The 27,407-nt window shown below is 47.3% G+C and overlaps 1 protein-coding gene across 2 annotated transcripts in view; it reads left to right on the forward strand.

The window, feature by feature from the left end:
• The window catches only part of RRN3 (RNA polymerase I transcription factor RRN3), a 423,539-nt gene that overhangs the window by 119,614 nt on the left and 276,518 nt on the right, over positions 1-27,407 (forward strand). For both annotated transcript variants that reach the window (XM_078663171.1, XM_078663172.1), the window contains exon 8: positions 21,459-21,528. In XM_078663171.1, the coding sequence (XP_078519297.1) occupies positions 21,459-21,528 (70 nt within the window). The remainder of the gene's footprint in view (positions 1-21,458; positions 21,529-27,407) is intronic.

Raw genomic sequence — 27,407 nt, forward strand, 5'->3', positions numbered from 1 at the left:
TATCTTAGTGCTTTGGCTGTGTGTTTGCTGTTGTTAATTATCCTACAATTTATTCTGCTGCCTGTTACTATGTTATGCTAAATTGTGATTTGTCGTTGTGTTCTCTTTTGCTGTGTTATGCTGTTTTTCTGTGTTATACTGCCCTATGTTCTTTTGTTGTGCATTGGTATGTTAGGTGTTGCTGTGTTGTGGTGTTTGTCATGCGACGGTAGGCAGTTTTGCAGTACTCTGTTCTACGTTATGCATTGCTGTTGTGTTGTGTTATGCTTATGTTGTACCTTGATGTTTTCCCGTAGTACACCATGCCACGTAATGCTATGTTATGCTACGTGCTTATTTAAGTCAGCACTTGTTTGGGCGTTCAACCTCACTCCATGTCATCACAGCACTATGTCTCCAAGCCTGGGCTTTATTTGTACTGAGGGTGCATTCTGGGAGTCGTAATTGTGGTCTGCTTCCAGTGAACCAATCAGACAAGCGCGCAAGACGGCAGGCATAAGTAAAGGCAGAGCCCGGGATGCGAGGTTGTGACACTGTGAGTGACGCGTGGCATACCATACCCCCACACATGTTTTATAATGTAGTGTTAGGTTACCGGTAGCTTGCGGCGGACGTATTTTATGTTCTGATGTATAGGCACGGTCTCTTTTTCGTGATTTAACCTGTTTACATATTGAAATCAGGAATATGTTAGTTATTAACTGTGCAGGCACCACCATGTGTGTTCAGATTTGCACATTAAAAGCAGAGGCGAGGCTGCCGACTTTCAGCGTGCAACTGCCGGGCGTTAACAGCAAGAATCTGAGAGGATGTGGTCCGTCGGCATAAATGCCCGACGCTGGTACTGGAAACCAGGGTTTGAGCCTCAAGGTCGCGTCCACATCCTGTGATTCTGGCAAATCACTTAATCTCCTCGCGCCCGAATGTGTAATGTAAATACGGTGCTCATGTAAAGCGCTCCAGCGAGAGGGATTAAGCTATTGGCATTGTAAATGACAATGCCTTTTATTTATCTGTTTTCAAAACCAACACATTAATAAAAAGTTTGTCACTTACATTTCCAATAGCTCTAACTTTTGCAAAGGCGAGACCGTTGCATTGTAAATGCTTGTTAATAGCTGTTTCGATTTCAACCACATTCTTGTGTGACCTGTATTTGTCATGCAGTGACTGGAAAGGAATAAGCCTTGATTAGTTGTTTAGCTTTACTTACCTGTTTCTAGGTGAGTTTAGGCACAATATCTGTACTTCCATACTTCAAAAAGGTTGGTAAGGGTCAATCTGAAAAGAAAAAGAAAAAAAACAATGCCACATTGTTTCAGTTTACCTTATGTGTTATTTGGAAAAGTGACACCAGTCTTTCACTTGCAGCAGGAGTTGCCCACCCAATGATGTGATGACTGACGCTGTGGTGGCGCTGAGGGACGCTGTGGTGGCGCTGAGTGACGCTGTGGTGGCGCTGAGTGACGCTGTGGTGGCGCTGAGTGACGCTGTGGTGGCGCTGAGTGACGCTGTGGTGGCGCTGAGTGGCGCTGAGTGACGCTGTGGTGGCGCTGAGTGACGCTGTGGTGGCGCTGAGTGACGCTGTGGTGGCGCTGAGTGACGCTGTGGTGGCGCTGAGTGACGCTGTGGTGGCGCTGAGTGACGCTGTGGTAGCGCATAGTGTTCCTGAGTGATGCTGTGGTAGCGCATAGTGTTCCTGAGTGATGCTGCGGTGTTCCTGAGTGATGCTGCGGTGTTCCTGAGTGATGCTGCGGTGGTGCTGACTGATGATGCGGTGGCGCTGACTGACGCTGCGGTGGCGCTGACTGACGCTGCGGTGGCGCTGACTGACGCTGCGGTGGCGCTGACTGACGCTGCGCTGGCGCAGAGTGAGGCTGCGCTGGCGCAGAGTGAGGCTGCGCTGGCGCAGAGTGAGGCTGCGCTGGCGCAGAGTGGCGCTGCGGTGGCGCAGAGTAATGCTGATGTATATGTGTAGGAGGTCAGAAATTACTTGCAATTTCTATGAGAGCAAGAAGCCTCTTATCGCTCACAGACTGTCAGACGGAGAGCAGTCAACACGCCATAAATCTGTGTACTGTAAATACGCCTCGTGAAAGGAGCAGGGACAAGGCCGAGGGGTCCGAGTGAAAGACAGCAGGCCAGAAAAGGGAGGCGAGAAAGAGGGTGGAATGAGGGAAGACAAGAGGGTAAGGATGGACGGGAAGAGGGGAGGAGGAAGAGGTGGAGCGAGAGAATATTAAACATAGGAAAGAATGTAGACAGGAAGGTGGTATACGAGAGGGAAACAATTTGAAATAAGCAAGGTGGAGACACATTTTACTGGTAAATCTGGCAGAATTTAAATAATCAGTAGAGGCAGCGCCTATTTCATGAAAATAGTTGCTTCCTACTGACATCCGTGTGCTCTGCAGATCACAAGTTCAAATCTAATTCCCAGCCTTTCAAAAACAATAACTGTAGTACTATTCAAATGTGTAATACTGATAATCTCTACAGCTCTCAGAGGCTGTAGTCTCACATACAGTCTCCCATAGGCGCCTTATCATAAGGCCACTCCTAAAGTGAGATCAGCTAAGGGTGTGATACAGGCAGAATAGAGACCGCGTGAGACACACAAACAGAGTAAAGCAGCCTGTCTCTTGGACACAGGCTAACTCTCAGAGATAGTCGCCCATAACCCCGCCCCATCACAAATCATCTCCGAAAAGCTCCCACGTGTGATCTGCTGACCTGTTCGGGTTCCAATCCGTACCCCAGTCCGAGTCGATCTGTTTCCAGTGAATTCCAGGGTGCAGCACTGTGTGTGGGAGCGAGTCAGAGGTTTCATCGGCCTCCTTAGTAAGATGCGCCTAGAAGGCCACACCTCAGAGCGAGGGTGTGCGCTTTAGTGGAAACGCCTTAGCAAAGGGATGACCTCCAGTCCACGTGCCTCAGTAGGCCTCTCTTCACAAGTCGCAGTGACAAAGCAGCCCTTGGACCCCATATGTTAGGGAGTAGGTGGCCTTAGGACTCTACACTACACTGAGAAGACGGCATTAACACTCTGCACTTCACTGAGGAGACGGCCTTAACACTCCCAAGTCAGGATACAGCATTAGAAGATGGTGGTATTCGAGAGGGTGAGGGAAGAAGGTGGGAGGAGAGGGAAAGTAAAGGAGACAGGCGGCAACACTGGGGAACAAGACGCGCGGCCGTGAGACACAATCTGTGGATCTTACTACCCACTGCCAGAAGCTCATAGGAGAGGTGCAGGGGAGGAAGAGTAAGGGGAGGGGAAGGAGAGTAATGTTTCCTTCTCCTGCCACAGCTGCTTGTTCGAGGCCGCGAGACGAGCTTGGTGGTGGTGGGGGAGGAGGAGGAGGAGGAGTGTTGAAGCGCGCGCTTGGGAGTCAACAAAGCAGGTGCTGCTGACAAGAGAGGAAAGCCATATGGCGCCTCTGCTCATAAGCCCGCGCGCGTAACTGCAAGCTTTTGGCCATCCGCAGGGATCGACCCTGAGCCCGACCCTGTTCAATCTCTATGTGGCTCCCGTAGTGGAGATTGCTGATGGGTTTGGGATCAGGGTCGTATCCTATGCCGATGACACTCAGTTGGTGGTTTCTCTAACTCAGGCACCAGAGACGGCTGCCTTCAACTTCACTGCATGCCTGCAAGAACTGGCTGCATGGATGGCAAAGAACTGCCTGAAGTTGAATGGCAACAAGACTGAGGTGCTTGTGGTGGGAAGGGCCCGAATGTATGGTCCTCTGCGTGGTGGCCCCAGAATCTGGGGATGACGCACACGCCCTGTGCGCAGATAAAGAATTTGGGAGTGTGGTTAGATACGAACCTTTCCTTTGACTATCAAACCAGGCGAGTGGCAGGCGCCTGTTTTGGAGTCCTGAAGGTCCTGCGGAAAACATTGGACCTACTGCCTTCAGCGGCCAGGAAGACTATGGTCCATGCCCTGGTGACATCAGTCCTGGATTATGGCAACATTCTTTATCTAGGTGCGATGACCAAGTGTATGCTCCGACTCCAGGGAGTGCAGAATGCAGCAGCCCGCCTGATTCTTATGCGCCCAAAAAGGACTTCTGCGGAGCCAGCACGGGCGGTGCTACACTGGCTTCCGATAAAGGAAAGAGTATTATTTAAGGCACTCTGTGTGTGTCATCGGATCCTGCATGGGACTGCTCCGTCGTACCTGTGATCTACTTACCCCCTATGTTCCAACACACCAGTTGAGATCAGGTGGGGTGGGCCTGGTGTGTGTACCCGCGGTCAAGAGAGCAAGGATGGGTGGACGGTCTTTTCGCCTACTGGCAGCCAAGCAGTGGAATGCTCTCCTTGTGGGCCTCCGAATTGAGGTCCAGGAGAGCTGCTTTAGGAAAAATTTAAAAACCTATCTCTTCCCCCGGGATAAGTAGGGCGGTAGAGGAGGATAATAGAACTCTGGGCAACGTTACCGCAGCGCAGGGACACACTGGTCATAGTGTAACCATTGCGCTTTATAAATGTGCCTATTATATTATATGGTAGCATTTTCTGAAGCCCACTTACTAAAAGTCTCGCCAGAGCAGCGCATGCTCTGGCTCAGGCGAGACCTAAAAAGAGCTTGGAGCCCACCCGTTGCTTACCATTTGTTGGCTTGCGTGGCACTCTTCTTTACCGCCTTGTAATTTCGCAAGGCAGGTTTAACGTCATTTCTGTTACTCTCTGTGGAGGAGGATCAAGCAGTGATAGATTAAACTTAATCCGTGTCCATCCACTGCTCCTGAAGTGGCTCCAAACGTGATTGAGGTACTATTTTGTTCTTTTGAACTTGTACTGCCCTGCAAATATAAGGCGTGCGACTTGCACAAAGTGCCCAGCAGGACAAACACAATTGCAAAGATTTATTTTCTATAGTTAACTTTCTTTTATTTTGCAAAGTCTTTTCTCACTTTGAACTCATGTTTTCTTTTGTTTTTGCTCATGGGCGCTTTTCTCAAAATATGAGGATTATGTTATTGCAAAAGTGACATAGTTTCTTTCTTATGTGTAATTTCTGAAATGATGTTTCAACACACAATCGTGCAGTACACCCCAATCCATCCCACTTCAATCTGCTCCACCCCACCTCACCCCACAACTATCTACCCTACTCAATTCAGTCCACCCCACCCCACCTCACCCCACAACTATCTACCCTACTCAATTCAGTCCACCCCACACCAATCCAATCTAATTCACCCCGCCCCAGTCCATCCCTCGCCGTGCTCCAATCTGAAGCAGGCTGCCCCACTCCAATCTGAAGCAGGCTGCCCCACTCCAATCTGAAGCAGTCTGCCCCACTCCAATCTGAGTTAAAATACAAAGGGTTAACCCAGCTAAATCACTAGGACCTGGGTATGGTGTGGTACATATAACAATTGGCCCTAGTGAACAGACTATTAGACATACATTCTGTAGTTACATCTGCCAAAATAATTCTAAATTTTCAAAGGGAAGATAAACACATTTATTCATAACAGGCATGTATATCTCGTGCCTAGTCAGAAAATAGCATGAATATAAGTTTTCACAAATTCAAACATTTGTCTTCAAGAAGGTGCCCCGGAAGGAAGGCTAAGGTAAGTGTAACATTGTGCTAGAGTCAAGGTAAGTGGAAAAGAGGGGAGGGCAGTGAGCAATATATACATCAAAATCAATTTAAGAGTGCCAATCCGGCCAATAGCATGGCCAATCTGTTTAGAACACCATATTTCATGGGCACATAAGAATCTTAACACTGTTGTCCAAGGTGGTAAAGAAGGTAAGTAGCTGTCGAAGTTTCGACCCTGGGTGGTAAATGTAGATACTTGTGGTTCTTACATTAGGGTCTTCATCAGGACAAGGAGTGGGACACCCCACATCCACCAAGGAAATACAGTGGTAAGTAGAAAAGGGTGGGCCTGGAGGCTCCAACTACAAAAGGGGACCTTTAGTAGTGTTTGTAAATAATCAAGGCTGTTAACCATGGGATCGATAATTTCAAGATTCCCAAGTTGCTTCAAAAAGAAGGGGAAATGGCTTGCATCCATACACAGCAGTTCAACTGCTGTGAACGGTTGCAAGTCATTTCCTTGGTGGGTGTGGAATGTCCCACTCCTTGTGCTGATGAAGACCCTAATGTAAGAACCACAAGTATCTACATTTACACCCCAGGGTCGAAACGTTGACAGCTATTTAACTTCTTTACCATCTTGAACAACATCATTAGGATTCTTATGTGCCCATGAAATATGGCGTTCTAAACAGATTGGCCATGCTATAGGCCAGATTGGCACTCTTAAATTGATTTTGATGTATATATATTCCTCACTGCCCTCCACTCTTTTCAATCGGAAGCAGTCTGCCCCACTCCAGTCGGAAGCAGTCTGCCCCACTCCAGTCGGAAGCAGTCTGCCCCACTCGAGTCGGAAGCAGTCTGCCCCACTCGAGTCGGAAGCAGTCTGCCCCCACTCGAGTCGGAAGCAGTCTGCCCCCACTCGAGTCGGAAGCAGTCTGCCCCCACTCGAGTCGGAAGCAGTCTGCCCCCACTCGAGTCGGAAGCAGTCTGCCCCCACTCGAGTCGGAAGCAGTCTGCCCCCACTCGAGTCGGAAGCAGTCTGCCCCCACTCGAGTCGGAAGCAGTCTGCCCCCACTCGAGTCGGAAGCAGTCTGCCCCCACTCGAGTCGGAAGCAGTCTGCCCCACTCGAGTCGGAAGCAGTCTGCCTGTTAGACCTGTCTGCTTCTGGGAAGACTCTAACCACTATGATTTATTTTTTGTCCCCCTTAGCCTCCCAGAGTTTCTATTTTTATTTTTACATATGTCCATCAGGAGTTTTTTTTTTAATGCTGTCAGGGGGCTAGGTGTTCCTTGACGATGACGCCATTTTTCCCTCATAACCTGTGAGGCCTAGTCAGCCCCCTTGAAAATCTAGGGATCTCCAGAAACCTAAAATGGTGTCCACCAACTGCCATAACGGACACTACTGGAGGACAGGTCCATAGGATAACATTAGGGAACTTTCTAGAATTAACTAGAGGCTTCTGCAGGTCTCAGGCCACCCTATATAAGGCCAGTGACCAGCAGCCATTTTGTGCTGACCCCAGAGTAGAGGAGTGAGGCAGTGGTGAGAGGAGGTGGACACACTGAGAGCAGCTAGTTTGTCACTGAGGCTGACAGTTACTTCAGAGGATTGTTCCCCCTTCAGCCTTTGACCGATCCCTCTCTCAAGACAACAGCTATTGATAAAGAAATCGAGCTACGTGAGAAGGAAGACCCTTCTTAATCAGCATTACTGTAAAAACTGACAGGACCTTCCTTCTGAAACTTATTCTCATATCCCCTGCCCAGCGCTGCACCTACCAGGGTGTCGAGTCAGTTGTGGATCCCTTGAAGCGCCTTGGTGTGGTTGGAGAACTGTGGAGCCTGTAGCCTGGAGGAGCGAGTCGCCGCTTCAAAGCGCGATCCCCGTGGAGCCAGGTGAGGGGAGAGACTGTGCAGGAAAAGCGGCGGAAGTGCAGCGCCGGGCGGGAATACTAATCCCTCGCGCCCGCGCTGTCCTACCCTTGGCCGTGAGGAGGCGGATCTGAGGAGGCGAGGCCTACGGGAGGCGTGTCTGAGCTGTGAGCAGCCTCCGTGAAGAGACGCGTTCGCATCAGGTGACCAGCGCCGACTTCCCGCCGGAGCACTACCTTCCCGCAGCTGCGCAAACGAGCCGGAGCGCGCAGGAGACGCCCAGACGCCGAGGGAGACGATCGTCGGGGGAGCCCGCTTGGCGCTTCCTCGCCTGAAGTGCCCCGCCTTGTACCTGCCTCAGCGCACCACAAGAACACCACAGGAACAGCGCCCCGAGCAGCAGAAAAGGGAGAGACCCCACGGCAAGCCCTTCAGTGTGTCACCAAAAGCCCCAGCGCCAGCTCAAGCTGAGGAGTCAATCAGGGAAGCTGGGCAAAACCCTTTGAGGGCGATTGTCAGGCAAGAGAGGAGGACTGTGGCGGTTCGGCCACTGTGACAGTAAGGAGAGTGGGGGAGAGAAAGGAAGGTGCTGTGCCCTGGGGACTAAGGTTAAACAAAACTACCAGATCTTGCGTATAACAAGGTGCCCTGACATGTTGTCTGATTAAACTCTAAATTGTGCATAGTAGCTGAGGGGATAACAACTCTTTAACCCCCACCTCAGGTTTATAGGTTGTCTGACATATAAATTACTGTCAATAAAGCGCTGACAGTACTTGCCCATTGGGGAACTTTCCTCAGGCATTTATAGCCCTGTAGGTGACTGTAAGTGTGTATCCTAGCTCTGTGTGAAGGTACAGAGAAGGGGAGGGAGTTCTTAACCCTTTGGTAATGAAGTAACCAGGTATTTGGGCCGGTTCAAGTCATGAAATGTTGATGACATTGATTGTTAATGTAAAGTGATATTGCATAGTGTAATTCTCTTGGAATATTTCTAATCCCAGAAGAGTGTTATTCATTCATCAACGTATCCATTGTCAATAGAATGTGTTTCACTGTAATTTTTCCACAGCAAGAAGAGCGTCATGTATTTTCCCAAGACAAAAGTGTAATGATTATTTCTGAGCGAAACTGATGTGGTAATCTGTATAATTTGAATCCAAAGAGCCATATTATTTTTATAAAAGGTAACGGTATTTTTCCAAAGAGAGGTGTTGTGTCTTTATTTTAGTGGTTCATCACTGTGGTACTGTGGGTGAGACTTGTAAGTACTTAGCCAACGCCTTGAGTTAGCTGTAGACCACTACTGTGCCAAGCTACCCTATGTAGGCTTGGGAAATCTAGGTCTAACACTGCCCCACTCGAGTCGGAAGCAGTCTGCCCCACTCGAGTCGGAAGCAGTCTGCCCCACTCGAGTCGGAAGCAGTCTGCCCCACTCGAGTCGGAAGCAGTCTGCCCCACTCGAGTCGGAAGCAGTCTGCCCCACTCCAAATGGAATTGGTCTCCCCCCCCCCTGTTACATTCCAATCCACCCCTATCCAATGCAATACAATCCGACCCACTCCGGTCTGCCCCATTCCAATCCACCCCTCTCTAATCCAAATCAAACCACCCACCTCCGGTCTGCCCCATTGCAATCCACCACTCTCCAATCCAAAACAATCCACCCCACTTGAATCCAATATCTCACCCCAATTAGATTCACCCCAATCTGATTGACTCCAGTCCACCCCACCTCATTCCAATCTACTCCACTCCACTCCATTCCACCCCACTCCCTTCCCCATCTCAATATATCTCACTCCAGTGCAGTTCAATCTACTCCACTCTAGCCTAATCCACCCCAGTTCAGCCCACGCCACTTCAATCCATCCAGCCTTCCACTCTGTAGTCCACCCTACTCCAGTCCAATCCATACTACTGCACTCCAATCAGCTCGCTCCAATCAAACAACGGGTCCCACTCCAGTCCAAAACAGTCTGCCCCACTCAATCCAAATCAATGTCCCCCACTCCAGTCTACCGCACTACAACCCAAAACAGTTTGCCACACTCCAATACAAAACAGTCTGCCACACTCCAATCCGCCCCACTCTAGTCAGCCCTACTCCAGTTCAAAACAGTCTCCCCAATCTGCCCACTCTAACCTGCCCCATCCAATCCAAAACAATCTGCCCCACTCCAACTTGCCCCATTCCTATCCAATCCACCTCACCCCCACACTAATCCAAAACAATCTGCCCCACTCCAATCCAAAGCAATCTGTCCATACTGCCCCCACTCTAACCTGCCCCCACTCTAACCTGCCCCCACTCTAACCTGCCCCCACCCTAACCTGCCCCCACCCTAACCTGCCCCCACCCTAACCTGCCCCCACCCTAACCTGCCGCCACTCTAATCTGCCCCCACTCTAATCTGTCCCACTTTAATATAATCAAATGTCCCCCCCTCCAATCTAATACAATGTGCCACACTTGAATCTAATAAAAAAAAATATATATATATGTTATGGAGTTTTATATAGCGAATACTTGACCCGAAGGTATCTGGAATCAGAGCGTTGTACACTAGCACCAGTTGCGTTACATAATCACACGTTCATTTTTGTTATGCATGGGGAGATTAGGTGATTTGCCCAGAATCACAGGATGTTGCGTGTCCTTGCCGAGACTCTAACCCGGTTCCCCATTTTTGAGGTCGACCGCCCGAGCCGTTAGGCCAACTCCTCTCCCCAATGTGCACCACTCTAATCTAATACAATGTGCCTCACTCCAAACCAAAACAGTCTGCCGCACTCTAATCTGCTCCACTCCAGTCAGCCCTACTCCAACCCAAATCAATTTGTCCAATCTGCCCCACTCCAGTTCGCCTCATTCCAGTCTAATCTGCCCTACTCCAATCCGCCTGAATCCAAAACAATCAAACCCCACTCCAATCCACCCCAGTTCAGTCCACTCCGCTTTAATCCTATCCATCCAGCCCACCACACTACACTCCAATCTGTCCCACTCCAATCTGTCCCACTCCAATCTGTCCCACTCCAATCTGTCCCACTCCAATCTGTCCCACTCCAATCTGTCCCACTCCAATCTGTCCCACTCCAATCTGTCCCACTCCAATCCGTCCCACTCCAATCCGTCCCACTCCAATCCGTCCCACTCCAATCCGTCCCTCTCCAATCCGTCCCTCTCCAATCCGTCCCACTCCAATCCGTCCCACTCCAATCCGTCCCACTCCAATCCGTCCCACTCCAATCCGTCCCACTCCAATCCGTCCCACTCCAATCCGTCCCACTCCAATCCGTCCCACTCCAATCCGTCCCACTCCAATCCATCCCACTCCTATACACCCCACTTCAGTCCATCCCACTTCAATCCATCCCACTCTAATCCATCCCACTCTAATCCATCCCACTCTAATCCATCCCACTCCAATCCTCCCACTTCAATCCTCCCACTTCAATCCTCCCACTCTAATCCATCCCACTCACTTCAATCCATCCCACTTCAATCCATCCCACTTCAATCCATCCCACTCTAATCCATCCCACTTCAATCCATCCCACTCTAATCCATCCCACTCTAATCCATCCCACTCCAATCCATCCCACTCCAATCCTCCCACTCCAATCCTCCCACTTCAATCCTCCCACTTCAATCCTCCCACTTCAATCCTCCCACTCTAATCCATCACACTCACTTCAATCCATCCCACTTCAATCCATCCCACTTCAATCCATCCCACTCTAATCCATCCCACTCTAATCCATCCCACTCTAATCCATCCCACTCTAATCCATCCCACTCTAATCCATCCCACTCTAATCCATCCCACTCTAATCCATCCCACTCTAATCCATCCCACTCTAATCCATCCCACTCTAATCCATCCCACTCCAACCCATCCCACTCCAACCCATCCCACTCCAATCCATCCCACTCTAATCCATCCCACTCTAATCCATCCCACTCTAATCCATCCCACTCTAATCCATCCCACTCGAATTCATCCCACTCGAATCCATCCCACTCGAATCCATCCCACTCGAATCCATCCCACTCGAATCCATCCCACTCGAATCCATCCCACTCGAATCCATCCCCCTCCAATCCATCCCCCTCCAATCCATCCCCCTCCAATCCATCCTCCTCCAATCCATCCTCCTCCAATCCATCCTCCTCCAATCCATCCCCCTCCAATCCATCCCCCTCCAATCCATCCCCCTCCAATCCATCCCCCTCCAATCCATCCCCCTCCAATCCATCCCCCTCCAATCCATCCCCCTCCAATCCATCCCCCTCCAATCCATCCCCCTCCAATCCATCCCCCTCCAATCCATCCCCCTCCAATCCATTCCCCTCCAATCCATCCCACTCCAATCCATCCCACTCCAATCCATCCCACTCCAATCCATCCCACTCCAATCCATCCCACTCCAATCCATCCCACTCCAATCCATCCCACTCCAATCCATCCCACTCCAATCCATCCCACTCCAATATACCCCACTCCAATCCACCCCTCCCAAAATCAACCAATTATAATACAATCCACCCCACCCCAAACCATTCTAATCCACCCACGCCAATCCACCCCAATCCAATCCACTTTACCCTGTTTTAATCAAATTCACTTTTTCCAGTCAATCCACTCCAATCCACCCCACTCTACCCCAATCCAATCCTTCCTTCCCAAGTCCAATCCACCCCAAACTTCTCCAGCACAGTCTATCCCACTACCTCAATTCACTCAACTCTACGCCATTACATCTACACCACTCCACACCACTCTCTGCTACTGAACCACTGAACTCTACTCCACTCGATCACTCTCTACTCCTCCCACCACCCCACACCCCCCACTCCACTCTAGGGCACTCCAATCCACCAACTTTTAGTCATGCTAAACATCGGCCACACTACTGTACACCATGGCAAAACAAATTCCCAAAGCCGATAGCTCTTTTATAAGCGAGACCTATTGGCTTTGCATATGCTTGCCACTTGTATCCTGATGTTTCCTCTGCTCCCAAGTCTTGAGGCGTGTGCCATACTGGCATCTAGTGGCTATTATAAGAACTGCAGTCTGTTGAAAAGATCTACAAGGCTTCCCTGCTGAACAAAAAGGTGTGCAGCAGGGCTCGAGTAGGGGGTGCACGCACGTGGACAGCGTCCACCCACTCTTTTCACAGGGTGGACGCCGTCCATCCTGCCCAGAAGTTGAGCCCCACTCTTAAATATGCTGAACTCGACCCCGTGTAAGTTAAATATGCTGAACTCAACTCGGTGTAAGTTTGAGACACTGCGATTCATACTGCAGCGCCTGCTCGTTAACTGCTTTCCTTCCATTCAGCAACTGCAGACTGGAAGGGGGGTTTTGTCATTTTAGACTCCAGCTGGGCCATAACAAAGGCCGAATTTAAGGGCCCATTTGGCCTTTTTAGGTCTCGCCTATTAATCCCGCAAGGGATAATAGACGAGAGTATAGTGGGCAAACCAAGGTCTGAAACCATAGCGGATTTCGGACAGTTCGTGTGGTGCACACGTGCGGAAAGCGCGTCCACATCAAAGCCATCAGCCTCGCTCCCACAGGCATCTGTTGCTTCTCCAGCGTGCGCAGTGCGCGTTCGGCCTCACTTCTCCTCCCCCCTAATTACATCCCACTTTCACGGCCGCGAGGCCGTGAGCTTCATTTCAAAGGCATCCGCTCCCCGTCCCCTGCTTCACAGTACAAAGGAATGCGCATTTCCCGGCCGCTTTTCATTATTTCTTTCGGCGATGTTCTTGTTTGACTAGCATCAAAATAAATGACCAACCTATTATAACATTAAAGCGCCTGACTACTAGCCAGACTGCCCACAACAGTGTAAGTGGAATGCTTCATTAGAAGGCACATTTTAACATTGATGCTTTCCGCCCTGAAATGTTGAATTTGCCCGTCCCGCTTCTATTAATTTTTTTAAAACATTTCTGCCTTTGCCCGTTGCAGTTTGTTCTCATTTGCACGACTCCAGTGTTTGCCTTCCTCCCGTCGCAATTTGTTTTGAACTGTAATTGCCGATGAAGTGCGTCAAATCGAGTTTGCTTATCTCTTGGTTTTTTTTTATCACGTCTTTCCGCATCTCAGCTTGCTGCCATGACTTTGCAATCTGAATTATTTAGAAAACTTGCTGCCTGCTCCGAATAAACGCTGACTCCGGGTCAATCCAGCACCACCTGCACCCATCACCCTCGGCCCTCCCCGCATCCTCCATTGCAATACACCCCTTCACCCCTCCCAGACAGCGCCTGACCCCCTCGCCATGTCTCCCGAACGACCTCAGAAACTGTAACCAACCCAACCGGCCTCAGAAGGATGAAAGGCATGAAGACTATCCAACTCATGCATACTTCCCTTCCTGCAAGCCCCCCCAGTACTCTCCCCTGTTGCTCCCGCGCACCGCCGCTTCCCAACCACGTCCAGGTACTCCCCTCCCCCACAATGATTGATTGATTGATTTTGTGACTTGTAGAGCGCTCGAATGTAATGGTCCCCTATGGCTACGGCCCACCCCCTCCCCCCCCCCCCCCCCCCCCCCATCCGCCCTGCAACCAGACCCTTCACTACCTCCTCCCCAGCTGTCCAACTTACAGCCCCCGCTTCCCCGGGCAGTCTTCCGCCTCCACCCCACGGGCCAATCAGTCTCCTCTATCCGGAAAACGAACCACCATCGGCCAAAACAGCAGATATGTGGCTCTCCCAGCGCTCCCCCTAACTTGCACGTGTCTAAAATGCCATCTCGTTGGCGGACTTTAAATTGTCTGTTTTAAGATACTGAGTAATCATGTAGGCAGTAAACTGACATTTAAGTTCCCGTTTATTCACAAACGTGACGACCAATTACTCCCAAAGCTTGCTTTATATTATACCACCGGCTTGGTCACACTGTGATTCTGGGTATGTTGATCAGTTTCCTCACTGATTATTTATTAAGATTGGGTTTCCACCTGAATGGGCTACCTCCTTGTCTCCAATATTAACTACTGTGTGGCAAACATTCCCTTCTGTGTCTTCTACTGCACTAACCCTGTGTGTCTTCTGCTGCCCTTGCCCTTCGTGTCTTCTGCTGCCCTTGCCCTTCGTGTCTTCTGCTGCCCTTGCCCTTCGTGTCTTCTGCTGCCCTTGCCCTGTGTGTCTTCTGCTGCCCTTGCCCTGTGTGTCTTCTGCTGCCCTTGCCCTGTGTGTCTTCTGCTGCCCTTGCCCTGTGTGTCTTCTGCTGCCCTTACCCTCTTTGTCTTTGGCTGCCCTTGCCCACTGTATCTTGTGCTGCTCTCACCCTGTGTGTATCTTGTGCTGTGCTCACCCTGTGTGTGTCTTGTGCTGCTCTCACCCTGTGTGTCTTGTGCTGCTCTCACCCTGTGTGTGTCTTGTGCTTTCCTCACCCCATGTGTGTCTTGTTCTGTCCTCACCCCATATGTGTCCTATGCTGCTCTCACCCTGTGTCCTGTGCTGCTCTCACCCTGTGTCCTGTGCTGCTCTCACCCTGCATGTGTGTCTTGTGTTGCTCTTGCGGCCCCCTCCACCCCTGTGTTCTCACCCCTCTCCTTGCCATGTATTTTCATCACCCCTTCCTGTCCCGTGCTTGGGGTCTCTGGGCATAGGAGCTATGGCAATACCGCATAATAATTGTATTTGTTATCTTGAAGTAGTTTGTGTCTTGTGCTCGCTTTTCGACAGGAGCTTGTGGAACTGTAGCCCTCTGTTCCCTACTGCCACATAAGTAACTTTGAACTAAAGAGGTCTTAAACGAAGCGCTGTTCACTGCAAACAATTCAGTAATATTCTTCAGCGCTATACATGCAGAAACGTGAACTCCGATTACGTGTTTTTAACATTTTGTCTGCGGTATGTATCCAATCCTAGACAGATGGAGTGAGTAAGAGTATGTACGTAGTGACAGTAACAAGTGAATAAGGTAGAAACAGAAGCTCAGATTATTCGTAATTTTTGTACAGTGCTTAAATCGTTGGTCATGTGATCAATGAGTTAAAGACAGGAGGAAGGATGATGGAGTTGTGTACTGACGACAACGATTGCGAGCTAAGGGGTTTCAAGTTGTTTTTGCGGTTTATACTTTATACGGTGATCTCTTTATATCGATTTTTATTTTCATTATGAAATTTGTTCATCAGATATATGCTTATGTAATACCATGTCAATTGATTACATTACATCTTACTGTCGTGCAATAACACGTTCGTTTATAACCGCATGAACAATACATTCCGAAGAGTTGTACGCGACAATATTATGTAGCAACCTTATATTGAGAAACTCTAAGCGTTGAGGATGCGTTCCTGTCGAATAAAATTCCTGTTATCATATATTGGACTTTTTAAAAAAAATTACTCAAATGTTGCCATATCTCAAAGTGCTCGCATGGTTTGTAGGGGAGACCTATGAATAGTAATTGAGTTGTTGTTACAACTGCTGTCCATACAATAGGGGTTATTGCTGATGAGTTCTAACTTGTAAATAACTTCACGTTTTGTAAAAATATCCATTATTTGAAAGCAACTCAAGTTATTTGTCTAAAAATAGTGCTAGGTAATAGGGTAAGCCATCTACCACCCCAGCATCACTCAGCGCAACCCTAGCATCACTCTGCACAACCCCAGCATCACTCTGCACAACCCCAGCATCACTCTGCACAACCCCAGCATCACTCTGCACAACCCCAGCATCACTCTGCACAACCCCAGCATCACTCTGCACAACCCCAGCATCACTCTGCACAACCCCAGCATCACTCTGCACAACCCCAGCATCACTCTGCACAACCCCAGCATCACTCTGCACAACCCCAGCATCACTCTGCACAACCCCAGCATCACTCTGCACAACCCCAGCACCACTCTGCACAACCCCAGCACCACTCTGCACAACCCCAGCACCACTCATCACTACCACAGCATAATTCAGCACCACCACAGCACCACTCAGCACCACCACAGCACCACTCGGCTCCACCACAGCACCACTCGGCTCCACCACAGCATCACTCGGCTCCACCACAGCATCACTCAGCAGCACCACCACAGCACCACCACAGCATCACTCAGCGCCACCACAGCATCACTCAGCGCCACCACAGCATCACTCAGCGCCACCACAGCATCACTCAGCGCCACCACAGCATCACTCAGCGCCACCACAGCATCACTCAGCGCCACCACAGCATCACTCAGCGCCACCACAGCATCACTCAGCGCCACCACAGCATCACTCAGCGCCACCACCGCATCACTCAGCGCCACCACAGCATCACTCAGCGCCACCACAGCATCACTCAGCGCCACCACAGCATCACTCAGCGCCACCACTGCATCACTCAGCACCACCACAGCATCACTCAGCACCACCACAGCACCACTCAGCAGCATCACTGAGCCCCACCACAGCAGCACCGCAGCACCACAGCACCACTCCGTACCACCACAGCACCACCACAGCATCACTCAGTGCAACCCCAGCATCACTCAGCGCCACCACAGCATCGCTCAGCGCCACCACAGCATCGCTCAGCGCCACCACAGCATCGCTCAGCGCCACCACAGCATTGCTCAGCGCCACCACATCACTCCGCGCCATCACAGCATCAATCTGTGCAACCATTCAACAACAACTGGTTCAAATATGTTCTCTCAATGTTTCAAGCTTTATTACAAATGTCACAAAAAGATGTTAATATTTCACTTCTGTACTTGGATTTTCGTCACAATAAAATACACTGAACATAATCTTCACAAAAGTTATTTACAAAAGTTTAAGCTATTGCCATTATAAATTACAATCACTTTTATTTAAGTATTAATTATTTAAAAAAATTAAAAGCCATCGTTATTTGTAATATCAATACATCTAAGTCACGTAAATACAAAACATGTTGCATTACAAATGCTATAGGTGTCACATTTGCGAAAGTTATAACTATTGGCATTGTAAATGACAAAGCTATTAATTTAGCTATTTTCAAAACCAACACATAAATAAAAACAATTGTCATTTACAAGACCAATAGCTCAAACTTTCATAATGCGAGACCTATTGCATTGCAAATGCTTGTTTGTCAGAGTATCCAGGCTGGAGGCTGCCTGTAGCCTCACACCTAGATGTAAATAAAGAGGAAGGGAAACAAGAGCAGCAGCTTGTTAACACTCCAAAGGTGCATAAGAGGGGTACGATTTTGACTTTGTACAGACCCCCTTATATAATAGATATTAATGCACTGTAAGAATGTCAGATGCCTGACTCTGTCCCAGTGCAAAATAACTATTTAAATACCAGTATTTTCTATTTGTTTTACAGCGCTATTCATCCCAATGTAGGGTGCCAAATCACTTTACAGCAAACATACATATTATATTATCAATAAATCGCACAAGTTTGTAAATCATTGTACAGGATGTGTTACATAAGACAGTGAGGGTTACTGGGTTTAGGATTCACATATCATCATTCATAACTCACTGTGCTATACTTGAAGGAATACGATGCAACTGCATGTAACAAAAGGATCTCTGTGTTCAAAGCAGTAACCTACTTACCTATCTACATAAAATAAAATCTGACATATGCATGTTACATGATGTGCTTTGCAGGATGCGCATTAACCCTGTATGCTACTTTAAGTAAAAACAAGGACTAGACAAAAACTGATCTTTCCATCAAATGTGTTGACCACCAGGCAGCTAAAGCAATCACACCTAAATGGAAATGTGCTGCCCATTTAATATTATGCCTGGTGGGGTAGGCTGGCAGCAGAGTTAGTTTGTCAATCCCTGGGTAAAGGAACCGGTCACGCGCTGTGATGCCACTTCCTGTAATGCCACGCACTGTGATGTCACTTCCTGTGATAGTACCCAACTTGGAGAGACCCCCCACTTCTTTTTTTAGTACTTGTGCCCTGGTGTGCAGCATTGATAGTTTTGTAAAACACACTGACTTGGTGAGCTGCGTAGACGATGGACTCTGCTCAGCAATTGCAACCACAGCGCCCCTGGCTCGTTTTGGTGGCACACAGTTTGGGTGCTACGTAAGCGTATACAGAACATCCAAAATTCCTGATGGTTCGGTGATTAGGCCTAATATAGGTTGTTGAACAAAAAAGTGGAACTATTTGACCCCGAGGTACCGAATGTTTTGACTAAAAAAGGGGTGGAGACAAAATTAGCATTACTCTTTTGATGTGGTCAATGAGGAACTGTTTAAACTATGTAAAGGCAGGTTCCTTTTTCTCGCTCTCAGCCAGTCTTGAGATTAAAATGTTATGATCAACAGCATTTAAAACTGGCAATATGCCCAATAAAATTAGGATGTTGGTGGATTTGGTCTCATTAGCTCATCCAAGACTGTAATGAAGGCTGATTCTGTACTCCTGAAGGGACGGAAACCTGCTTGCAAGTTCTCCAGGTGTGATTTCCTTTTCATCTAAACTGTTCTTATTTGGCCACTACGTTTTCTAGGATATTTGCAACAGCTGGAAATTTCGATTGAATCGGATCAGGCAGTCAGTAGTTCTGATGTGTTGGAATCTTTGTCACCCCATGCTCCCACCATCCATCTCGTACCGTAGTATCTACCCGTAAAGACTTGATTTGGCATCAGTGTAAGCAGGCAAACCTGGCTATATAATATTTGGGAGGTTGAACAACCATTCATATAGAGCATATTTCATGTGGGGAGTACTCTTGACAACCCGATTGGCATCACACATAAAGCCAAAATAGCAAGGTTTTGCCTCCATCTGATTTCATAGTCAAGTGTTGGGTCAATTATTTGTGAAGGGTTCGGGAGCTTTGAAGGGTTTTCTAGGTAGTCACTGATTGATATTGACCATTTGGGTGACTAAGTCCTGCTACAACGTATGAGTTGATGGAGTCAAAAGGTTTCAGGCATCTACAGCTGGGGCATGCCATCCGGCGACATACCTTACAGAGTGAGTAGCTGCCAGAGGCGGCGCAGCTGGAAGACGGTCTGCTACTCTACTCCATAACTGACAAAACCATTTCTATGATCTACAAAAAATTTATGAATAACTTCCTATACCCACTAAAGGCCTTGAGAGAAGCGTGGGAAAGCAATCTTGGGTTAATTATAAGATGATGATTGGGTTGAGGCAGTGCAGAGCTCTAGGGGAGTTTCAATACGAGCCTGTTTTCCCTTTGTCCAGTTGAGGATTCTACACAGATCATACTACTCTAAAACACGTCTGCACCGATTGGGGAGGTGTTGCACTGCTCTATGCCTCGGGGGCTGCGGGCAGGCAGGCAGGCAGGCAGGCATCTTTTTTTCATACACTGATTGCCCCGAAATCACCGTTACTGGGTGGGAGTTGTGCAGATAATGGCCCAGGTCACTTGTCTGAATGTGCCCCTGGAGGTTAAATGGCATCTCTTGAACATCACTGGTGAGTAGGTATGGCCCCAATACCGAAAGCTTTGTCTGGTGGTAGCAGCAGGAGTATTCAAGCGTAATGTAAAGCATGCCTGTAGGGGCAGGCATGCCTCCCCGTATTGAAGATTGGGAGACTGATATGGACCGGTGCCATCAGGTGGAGCACGCAGTGTATCAAAACAGGGGCTGCTCTAAGAAATGGGATACGGTCTGGGTTAGTTGGTGCACGTATAGAGGCTAGTAATCAAAAGGAAACCTTGCTAACTCTTGTACATTGGGAAGCCTCCACGCATGATAGCTATTGCTTTCCTGTGTGTAATTTGGTCTGCTCTCCCACCTACTTATACTGTAGGATTAATCCATCAGTTGCATCTGCTCTATACTGAGCAATTGTTTAATAATGAGTTTAAAAAACATTATTTGAGAGTAATCTGTTCATGCCCTTTTCCAATTCCATTGATTGAACAAGTAGTGAATAAATGTAGATGGTCAAACGTGACTTTGCGTCTAAGAGCCCAGAGCCGTAGTACTTGCACTTGATGATCATGTCAATGGTGTGACACCGGCTTGCAGTCTGCAGAATTGATCACACAGCGCTTCAGTCACTGAACATTTCTCCTAAAGTTCTAGAATGTACCCTTAGCTTACAGATTCCGGGAGAGGACACACAATGAAGTGTGTGAGAGTTGACTGGTTCCTTGAGGACAAAGTCACTTGACAGAGGTCTAGAGTAGATTTGGGCAGTGTGTCACAAATTGACACTCTTCATACTGCACAAGGCCTCATGCTGTCGAGCAGACACATTATTTGCCGCATGCACTCTTTGGAGGACAGAGGAGGGCAAGTAGGTAGAATTCCACAGGGGTGCGGATTTGAAGGCCTGTACCCCTGAACTAAAACCTGCTGCCACCACCTACCTTTCACTACATGGCCTAGTGTGAAGGAAAAGTGTACTCTTGACAAAATAATGTAAGTTCTGCTGCCAAGTATCTGTTAAAGCATGGAACTTCTCCTTTAGACTCGAATTTTCAGGCTCACTGGGGAAATGCAGAAGACTAACCAGGAAATTGAACTGGTATAATGGCACATCTTTTCAAAGCCTTATTTAGGACTTTTGTTCCTACAACCAGATTACATAAAAAGAATATTGTGGTGCGTTCAACATTTAAACTACCTTAGTTCACTTAGTGGCCATTAACATGTAAGCTGGCAAGAATAGCTTCAGCTAACAAACTGTCCATGTATTTGGCTGCATAATTAATATCCTCAGTGCAGAGGCTGCAGGTTATAAAAACCTAGTGTTGTCCCATAAAATTATTCAAAGAGGTAGTGTAGACTAGAAGAAAACTAAGCAAAGCTACGTTGTTCTACAGTTTTATTTTCTGAGAGGTGACGGTTTCATTGTTTTCACTTCTGAAGTTTTACATTTATGGTGGCCTGGCTGTTACCCAGACCTTGTTGCTTTCCAAATAGTCTGTTTGATACTATTTGAGCATTTTAGATTAACAATTATGTAGTGACTGTCTAATTAGTAAATGAGTACATGTCAAGTAAATTATGCTTGTTTTTTACACAGGACCCCAAGGTTTCTAGTGCCTATACTGGCTGAAAAGTTTCCATTTGTTAATAAGTCTCCAAGAACATTGGTAAGTACCAATAGTTTTTCTTTGTGTGAGAATTGAATAGGGCATATATTTACATGATGCGTGCCTGCTTTCAAATGGTGTTTAGGGCCTACATTTCATGCAGTATCCAAGAGTGCTATATGTACCATAATGCAGAAGAAAGAGAATGTTGATGTATAACTGGGTACTTTCAAGAACCATCCGCCTGTATTGCTTAATGAAGTGTCCTGTTTGGAGGTTTTAGTTTCAACAATATGTAAGAAAGAGAGGGACAAATGAGGTTAATATGAAGAAATATCTTGCCCTCTTCTTTGAGACAACTTTAGCGATTTGTTGTTTAAGACCTCTAGTTAACAATAAAATGTATCAAATGGGCCTTGGATGATCCACTTATTCCTTACTGGATGTCTTTTTGTCTGTCTCTCACTTTCCTGCTCCTGGTTGGATTGCTTTTATACCTATTTTTGTGTTGGTCCCACCACGGAGCATTTCAGTCTCACTGTGTTTTGTTTGGATGGCATGTATCCTTTCCACTGCTGATGGCAGAACTTGATCTGCAGTACTTATTAGGGTACTCTTTTCTCCCCTTCTTACACTTCCTTTTTCCCCTGTTTTATCAACTTTCGTAAAGCTGTCGCCATATTTGAGATATATTTTTTTAAAGTATATAATAAAATACATTCAAAGACGGTTGCCACAGATGCACGTTCATCTGAAGTGGGCAACTTTAACTGTATTTTAATTACTATCCTAACTCCATTCAACAATGGCCACCATGAATGCAAATATTATAAGAGGCAGTGGGGCATACTAAGCATCAGATCTCCAAATCTTGACAACACATTTTCCTTAAGTGAAGTAAAACGTTATTATGCCTCTTAAAAAGTAGTCTGTATAAGTTGAAAGCTTTTAAATTGGTTACTGGGTCTATTAGTGTATTTTTTAATGTACTTGATGGAAATGAAATACGCGTCCTCTCTGATCTCTACAAGGCTATTGGAATTGTTTGATTTTGCCTTGTTTCTAGAAAACTATATTTGTAGCTCTTATGCCAATAATGAGACACATGCTGTCCAATAAGCAGATTTCAACAAAAGATATGTCTATCTTATATGGGTCAAATTTACTAAAAATGCTGCAAGCAAAGCGCAGTCAGGTGGCATTCTCTTTGCGCAAGTGAATTTATCACCTGTCCTCAGTTGTTGGTGGTTTGCAGAGCTTAATTAGGTGAGAACTGTTTACTGTTTACATGTTGTGTTCATATCCCCCTGTCAATCTACCCGATAAGGGTTGTTTTTCTACACCTCGAAAAAAACTTCACATTAAAATGGAATTCTGTCGGCTAATTAAAAATGATTCCTACTCTATAAAAATGTTTTGTATTTACTGTCCCAGTAAATTCATGTTTAAGTATCATATGCTACCCTCACAGCAGTATTTGTATGGAGAGCAGTCAATAAAAAAAGTGGCATTTTATTTTAAGTATGTACATGTTTACTTGTTTTCTGCTGCATACCCTATTGTTTGTTGTATCCAACTATGTTCCTGATACGTGGACCTGAGAGTTAAAATGACCTGCATGTTACCATGGAAGAGAAATGTATTGGCTGGTGAATCACAATTTAATAGGATCTACTGAATGTGTATTTCTGTTTCTTAATAAACCTGTGGTTAATCTCTTTTGTATCAATATTTGTTCAGATATCAAAATAGCTAGGTTATAGCACATAATGTGAAGCCTAATTTGTAAATGATCTGATAATATGCTGCAGTATTTACTTTTCATTTGCTGCATCATTTAGTCACCTAACCACATAATATGGTCCTCTAATGCCACAGTTTAAATAATCCTGCAGTTTAGTAAGTCCTGAACAGTGCAGATTAAATGGAGACAGTTACAGTAATTCCTATGCGGTTTAGCAGCCAATCGACTGTCCTACTGTGATCGAAATGCATTGTTGAGTGTAGTTTGAAAGTATCTTTTAAAAGATGTTTATTTTTGTTGAACTCTTCAACAAGTTGTGCAAGCAGTTCCTCAAATAAGAGATTAAAATGTCGAAGTGTATCATAGGTGAGTTACCATGCACCTATAACTTTGAGTGCTTATTTGCGTTTTCTAGTCATAATAAAAAATAGTACCTCTGTCTTTCAGGGGCCAAATTTAATCCACCTTGCAAAATGAATGGACATTCTGGAGCATACACTACCATGTATATGATTTACTCTTAGTCACAGTGTAGCCATATAGGAGACAGATGCATGATTTACACACAACTTTGTTTAATACGAGCTACTCTCTGTTTCAAAAATCCTATACATTAAGGTGTTGTCTACACATAAGTAAACAGTTGATGTCTTTGTCAGCATAGCAAGTCGGTTTCACAGAATTTAACAACAATAATCTGCAACTGTTAGTTAGTGTAAGCTTTTTCTTGGAGCAATCAGTGTCTCTGGGCCGCATGAACCAGTGCTATCCTATTGGATAACCAAGTTACTCCCTTTTGGCTATTTACTCTGCATGGATAGTGATGAGTAGTCCATGAGTCCACATTCGCAAGTGGCACAAGAGATGAAGCTTACTGAAACCTTTAACCTTTTTTGCATTACTTGTAAAGAAACAGTTTTTTTTTTTTCTCTGCCCCATATACAAGTCTCGGAGACTATAATGGGTTAAGGCTGTCCTCTGTAACTAACATCATACATTGTAGGGCCTTAATTACAGCATTGGGGATATTCCCCATCAGGTGCAAACTCCCAATTCGGGCGGTATTTTCTTTAAAAAAAAAATCTTTTTATTAAACAACGGGTGGTATTTTCTTGAAATTTGATGATTGTGCAAGTTGCCCACCCTAAATTATATTGTATGTACTGCTATTCTAGTATTTTAATCAGATGTTAGAATTATATTGTTAGAATTGGGGGTCTCTGGTTGGCGCAAGTATTCACTTGTGACAAGCAGGGACCCTACCCTCTCCTCTAAGTCAGGGCAAAGGATGACTCCTTAGAATTACCCTTGCTCACCCTCTAGGTGCGTGGCGTGAGCAGCCAAGGCTATTCTTCAGGCATTATTCAGTTAAGCATTTGTAATAACACACACAGTAAAATGTACCAATCCCCCCACAAATGGACACCAGGCTGTGAATATATAAAAATACGTTCTTTTATGTTAAAATATATATATGAGCAGTTCAGACTTAATACAAGACCAATATAACGTTTTTAGGTAAGCCACAAGATTGTAAATAGGCAAGTTCTCTTTGTTACAGTTCAAATGTTTCTTCTTCAGTTCAATTCACTTAAACAGTTCTCTCAGTTCCAGTTATGCAATAATTGGGGCCTCTTGCCCTGTTCCTGGAAGGTATGGCGCTCCCAAGCGCCTCTGTGGGCTTCGCAGCGCTCCTCTGTGCTCCACACGGAAGAAAACCCTAGGCCCTACCAATGCTCACGCATCTCGCGGTGTGCTTGGACTGGAGACCAGAGAGGGGCCTGACAAACCCTGGGCCTTTTCCAGAGGTGGGGGCTGAGCTGCGGAGCAGCAAGCAGGGGATGAGAGGAGCCTGGAGGAACCCCGGGCCTTTTCCAGAGGTGGGGGCTCCTGGCTGCAGTGAGGAGCAGGGAGGCGATGAGAGGAGCCTCTTGGGCCAAGGCACAAGGAAGGCTGACGGGGAAATAAAACGTTGTGGGCCCGAGCCCGGTTTGAATTCCTTCCTTGGGGGGGCGAGTGGTACAGACTCGTCTCTGGCAGTGTCTCCGGGTCTTGTCTGCAGCAGGTGGGTGCACACAGGTGGGCGCGGCCCACGACCCCGGTACAGATGGTACTGGGGTCTCCCAACGGGGGCGGCGCGGCCTGTAAACTCCTCGGGTTGGCGAGCGGGGGCAGCAGGGCACCTGCAGTCCCGGCTTAGGTCACCGGCCTGGAGGAAATTCCGGCGGGAGGGGCGAGAGCACTTCAGCGCGCTCCAGTGGCAGGCAGGGTCAGAGGAGCAGGCAGCCTGACCCGGTGGCAGAGAGCGACTCCAAGGAGCGAGGCTCTCACGGGTGAAGGGCAGGCGAGCTCCCGAGTGCCACAGCCCTAGGAGGGGGCGATGAGGGGCGCAGTCTTACTCCGGCGGGAGGCACACACGGCTGGCAGATGGCAACGAGCGAAGACACAATGAACCCACTGGTCCTGGGGTTCAGTTCAGGGGGCAAGCTCAGTCAAGCCCTTGGAGAAAGTTTCTAGCACAAGTCAGCAAAGTCTTTTCAAAAGTCTTCTCCTCTCCTTTCTCAGCAAGGCAAGCAGCAGGCCAGTCCTTCCAGCGTCTTCTTCTCCTTCTAGTCGGGCAGAGGTTCTTTGTGGGGAAACAGGATTCTGATTTACAAGGAGCAGGGCTCCTACTTTTATACAGCATTTCTTTTGTCTTCTCAGGCCAGGGGGGCCTTTGCATAAATGCTTTCAGTCTCTGAGTACTTGTTGGGTGTACTTCTGGCTTCTGCGTTCAGTGTGAGGGCAGGCACATCAGACGCTCCACAGGGAGGTGGAGCCAGCATTGTGTGGACAGGGGCAGCCAGGAGTACCTTGATGACAGTGCTTCGCCCTTCCTGGGCCAGGTGCAGGCTGAGTCATCAGTCGCTCCCCAGGGGGGCGGAGCCAGCATTGTGGTTGCAGAGCACAGCCTGTTTAAGAGTCCAGGGGCACTCCTACCTCCCACTAAGGTGTAATCCTTGCATTCACCACATGTCATCCCCCAGCCCTGTCACTCACACATCCCAGACAGCCAGATACACATACTAGCAGAGGCGGGCTGAAATGGTTAGGCAAGTAAATGCTAACTTTCTAAAAGTAGCATTTGCAAACACAGGATATTAAAATAAACTTTACTAAAAGAAGTATTTTATTATTCTGAGTTCAGGCATGCTAAACTTTATTTTCTACCATGTTCCCTGAGCCTGCTGGGATTATAGAGTGTAATAATTCCAGCAGCCCATCTGGCCTAAAGGGAACAGGTAGCCTTACAATAGTGAAAAACAAATTTGGCAGTAGTTCACTATTAGGACATGCCACACTCATCAGAGCATGTCCTACCTTACACTTACAATACACCCTGCCCTTGGGCCTACCATAGGGGTGACTAATATGAAGTTAAGGGAAGGTTTAGGGGCTGGCAAGTGTGTGCACTTGCCCAGCCAGCATGACCGTACCAGACTGCACGCAGGTTCTGCAATGGCAGACCCTAGACACATTTTAACAGGCTGCATCTGTGGGTGGCGCAACCAGTGCTGCAGGCCCACTAGCAGTATTGGCATTTACAAGCCCTGGCACTCCTGGTGCACTTTACTGGGGACTGACAGTAAATCCTATCAACCAATCATGGAACTCAATCACAGTTACACTTTATATAGGGAGAGCATATGCACTTTAGCACTGGTCAGCAGTGGTAAAGTGCCCAGAGTCATTAAACCAACAAAAACAGGTCAGAGAGAATATTGGAGGAAGGCAAAAAGTTTAGGGATGACCCTGCCAAGAGGGCCAAGTCCAACATATATGTAATGTTTTTATGGATTTTGTAAGCTGCAATAAACATTATTTCTTTTGGGGGATGGACGAGAATCTCGGATGTAGCATGTCAATTAAATAGCACCCAATAAACTCCACATTCAGTCATGGCTTTTACTTGCTGATGCTAGTACCTTCTACCAGGGCTCAACAGCTAATGGTGTTGGATGGGGTAGGGTGGATTTTGGTTTGTTCCGATCAGCTTTGGGCACTTGTGTTTCCCAGACAGTTAAAGGGGCGGAGGAGCAAGACGGAAAACAAAAATGTATTCTATGAAATGTCTACCTGAATTTCTTGGTAGAGCTAGGTGTTAGGCAGGATAACTCATTGGGATTTAGTATGAATGGCTGACGTAACCACAAAC

Source organism: Lissotriton helveticus, chromosome 10 (assembly GCF_964261635.1).
Source record: "Lissotriton helveticus chromosome 10, aLisHel1.1, whole genome shotgun sequence".
Taxonomy (NCBI): Eukaryota; Metazoa; Chordata; class Amphibia; order Caudata; family Salamandridae; genus Lissotriton; species Lissotriton helveticus.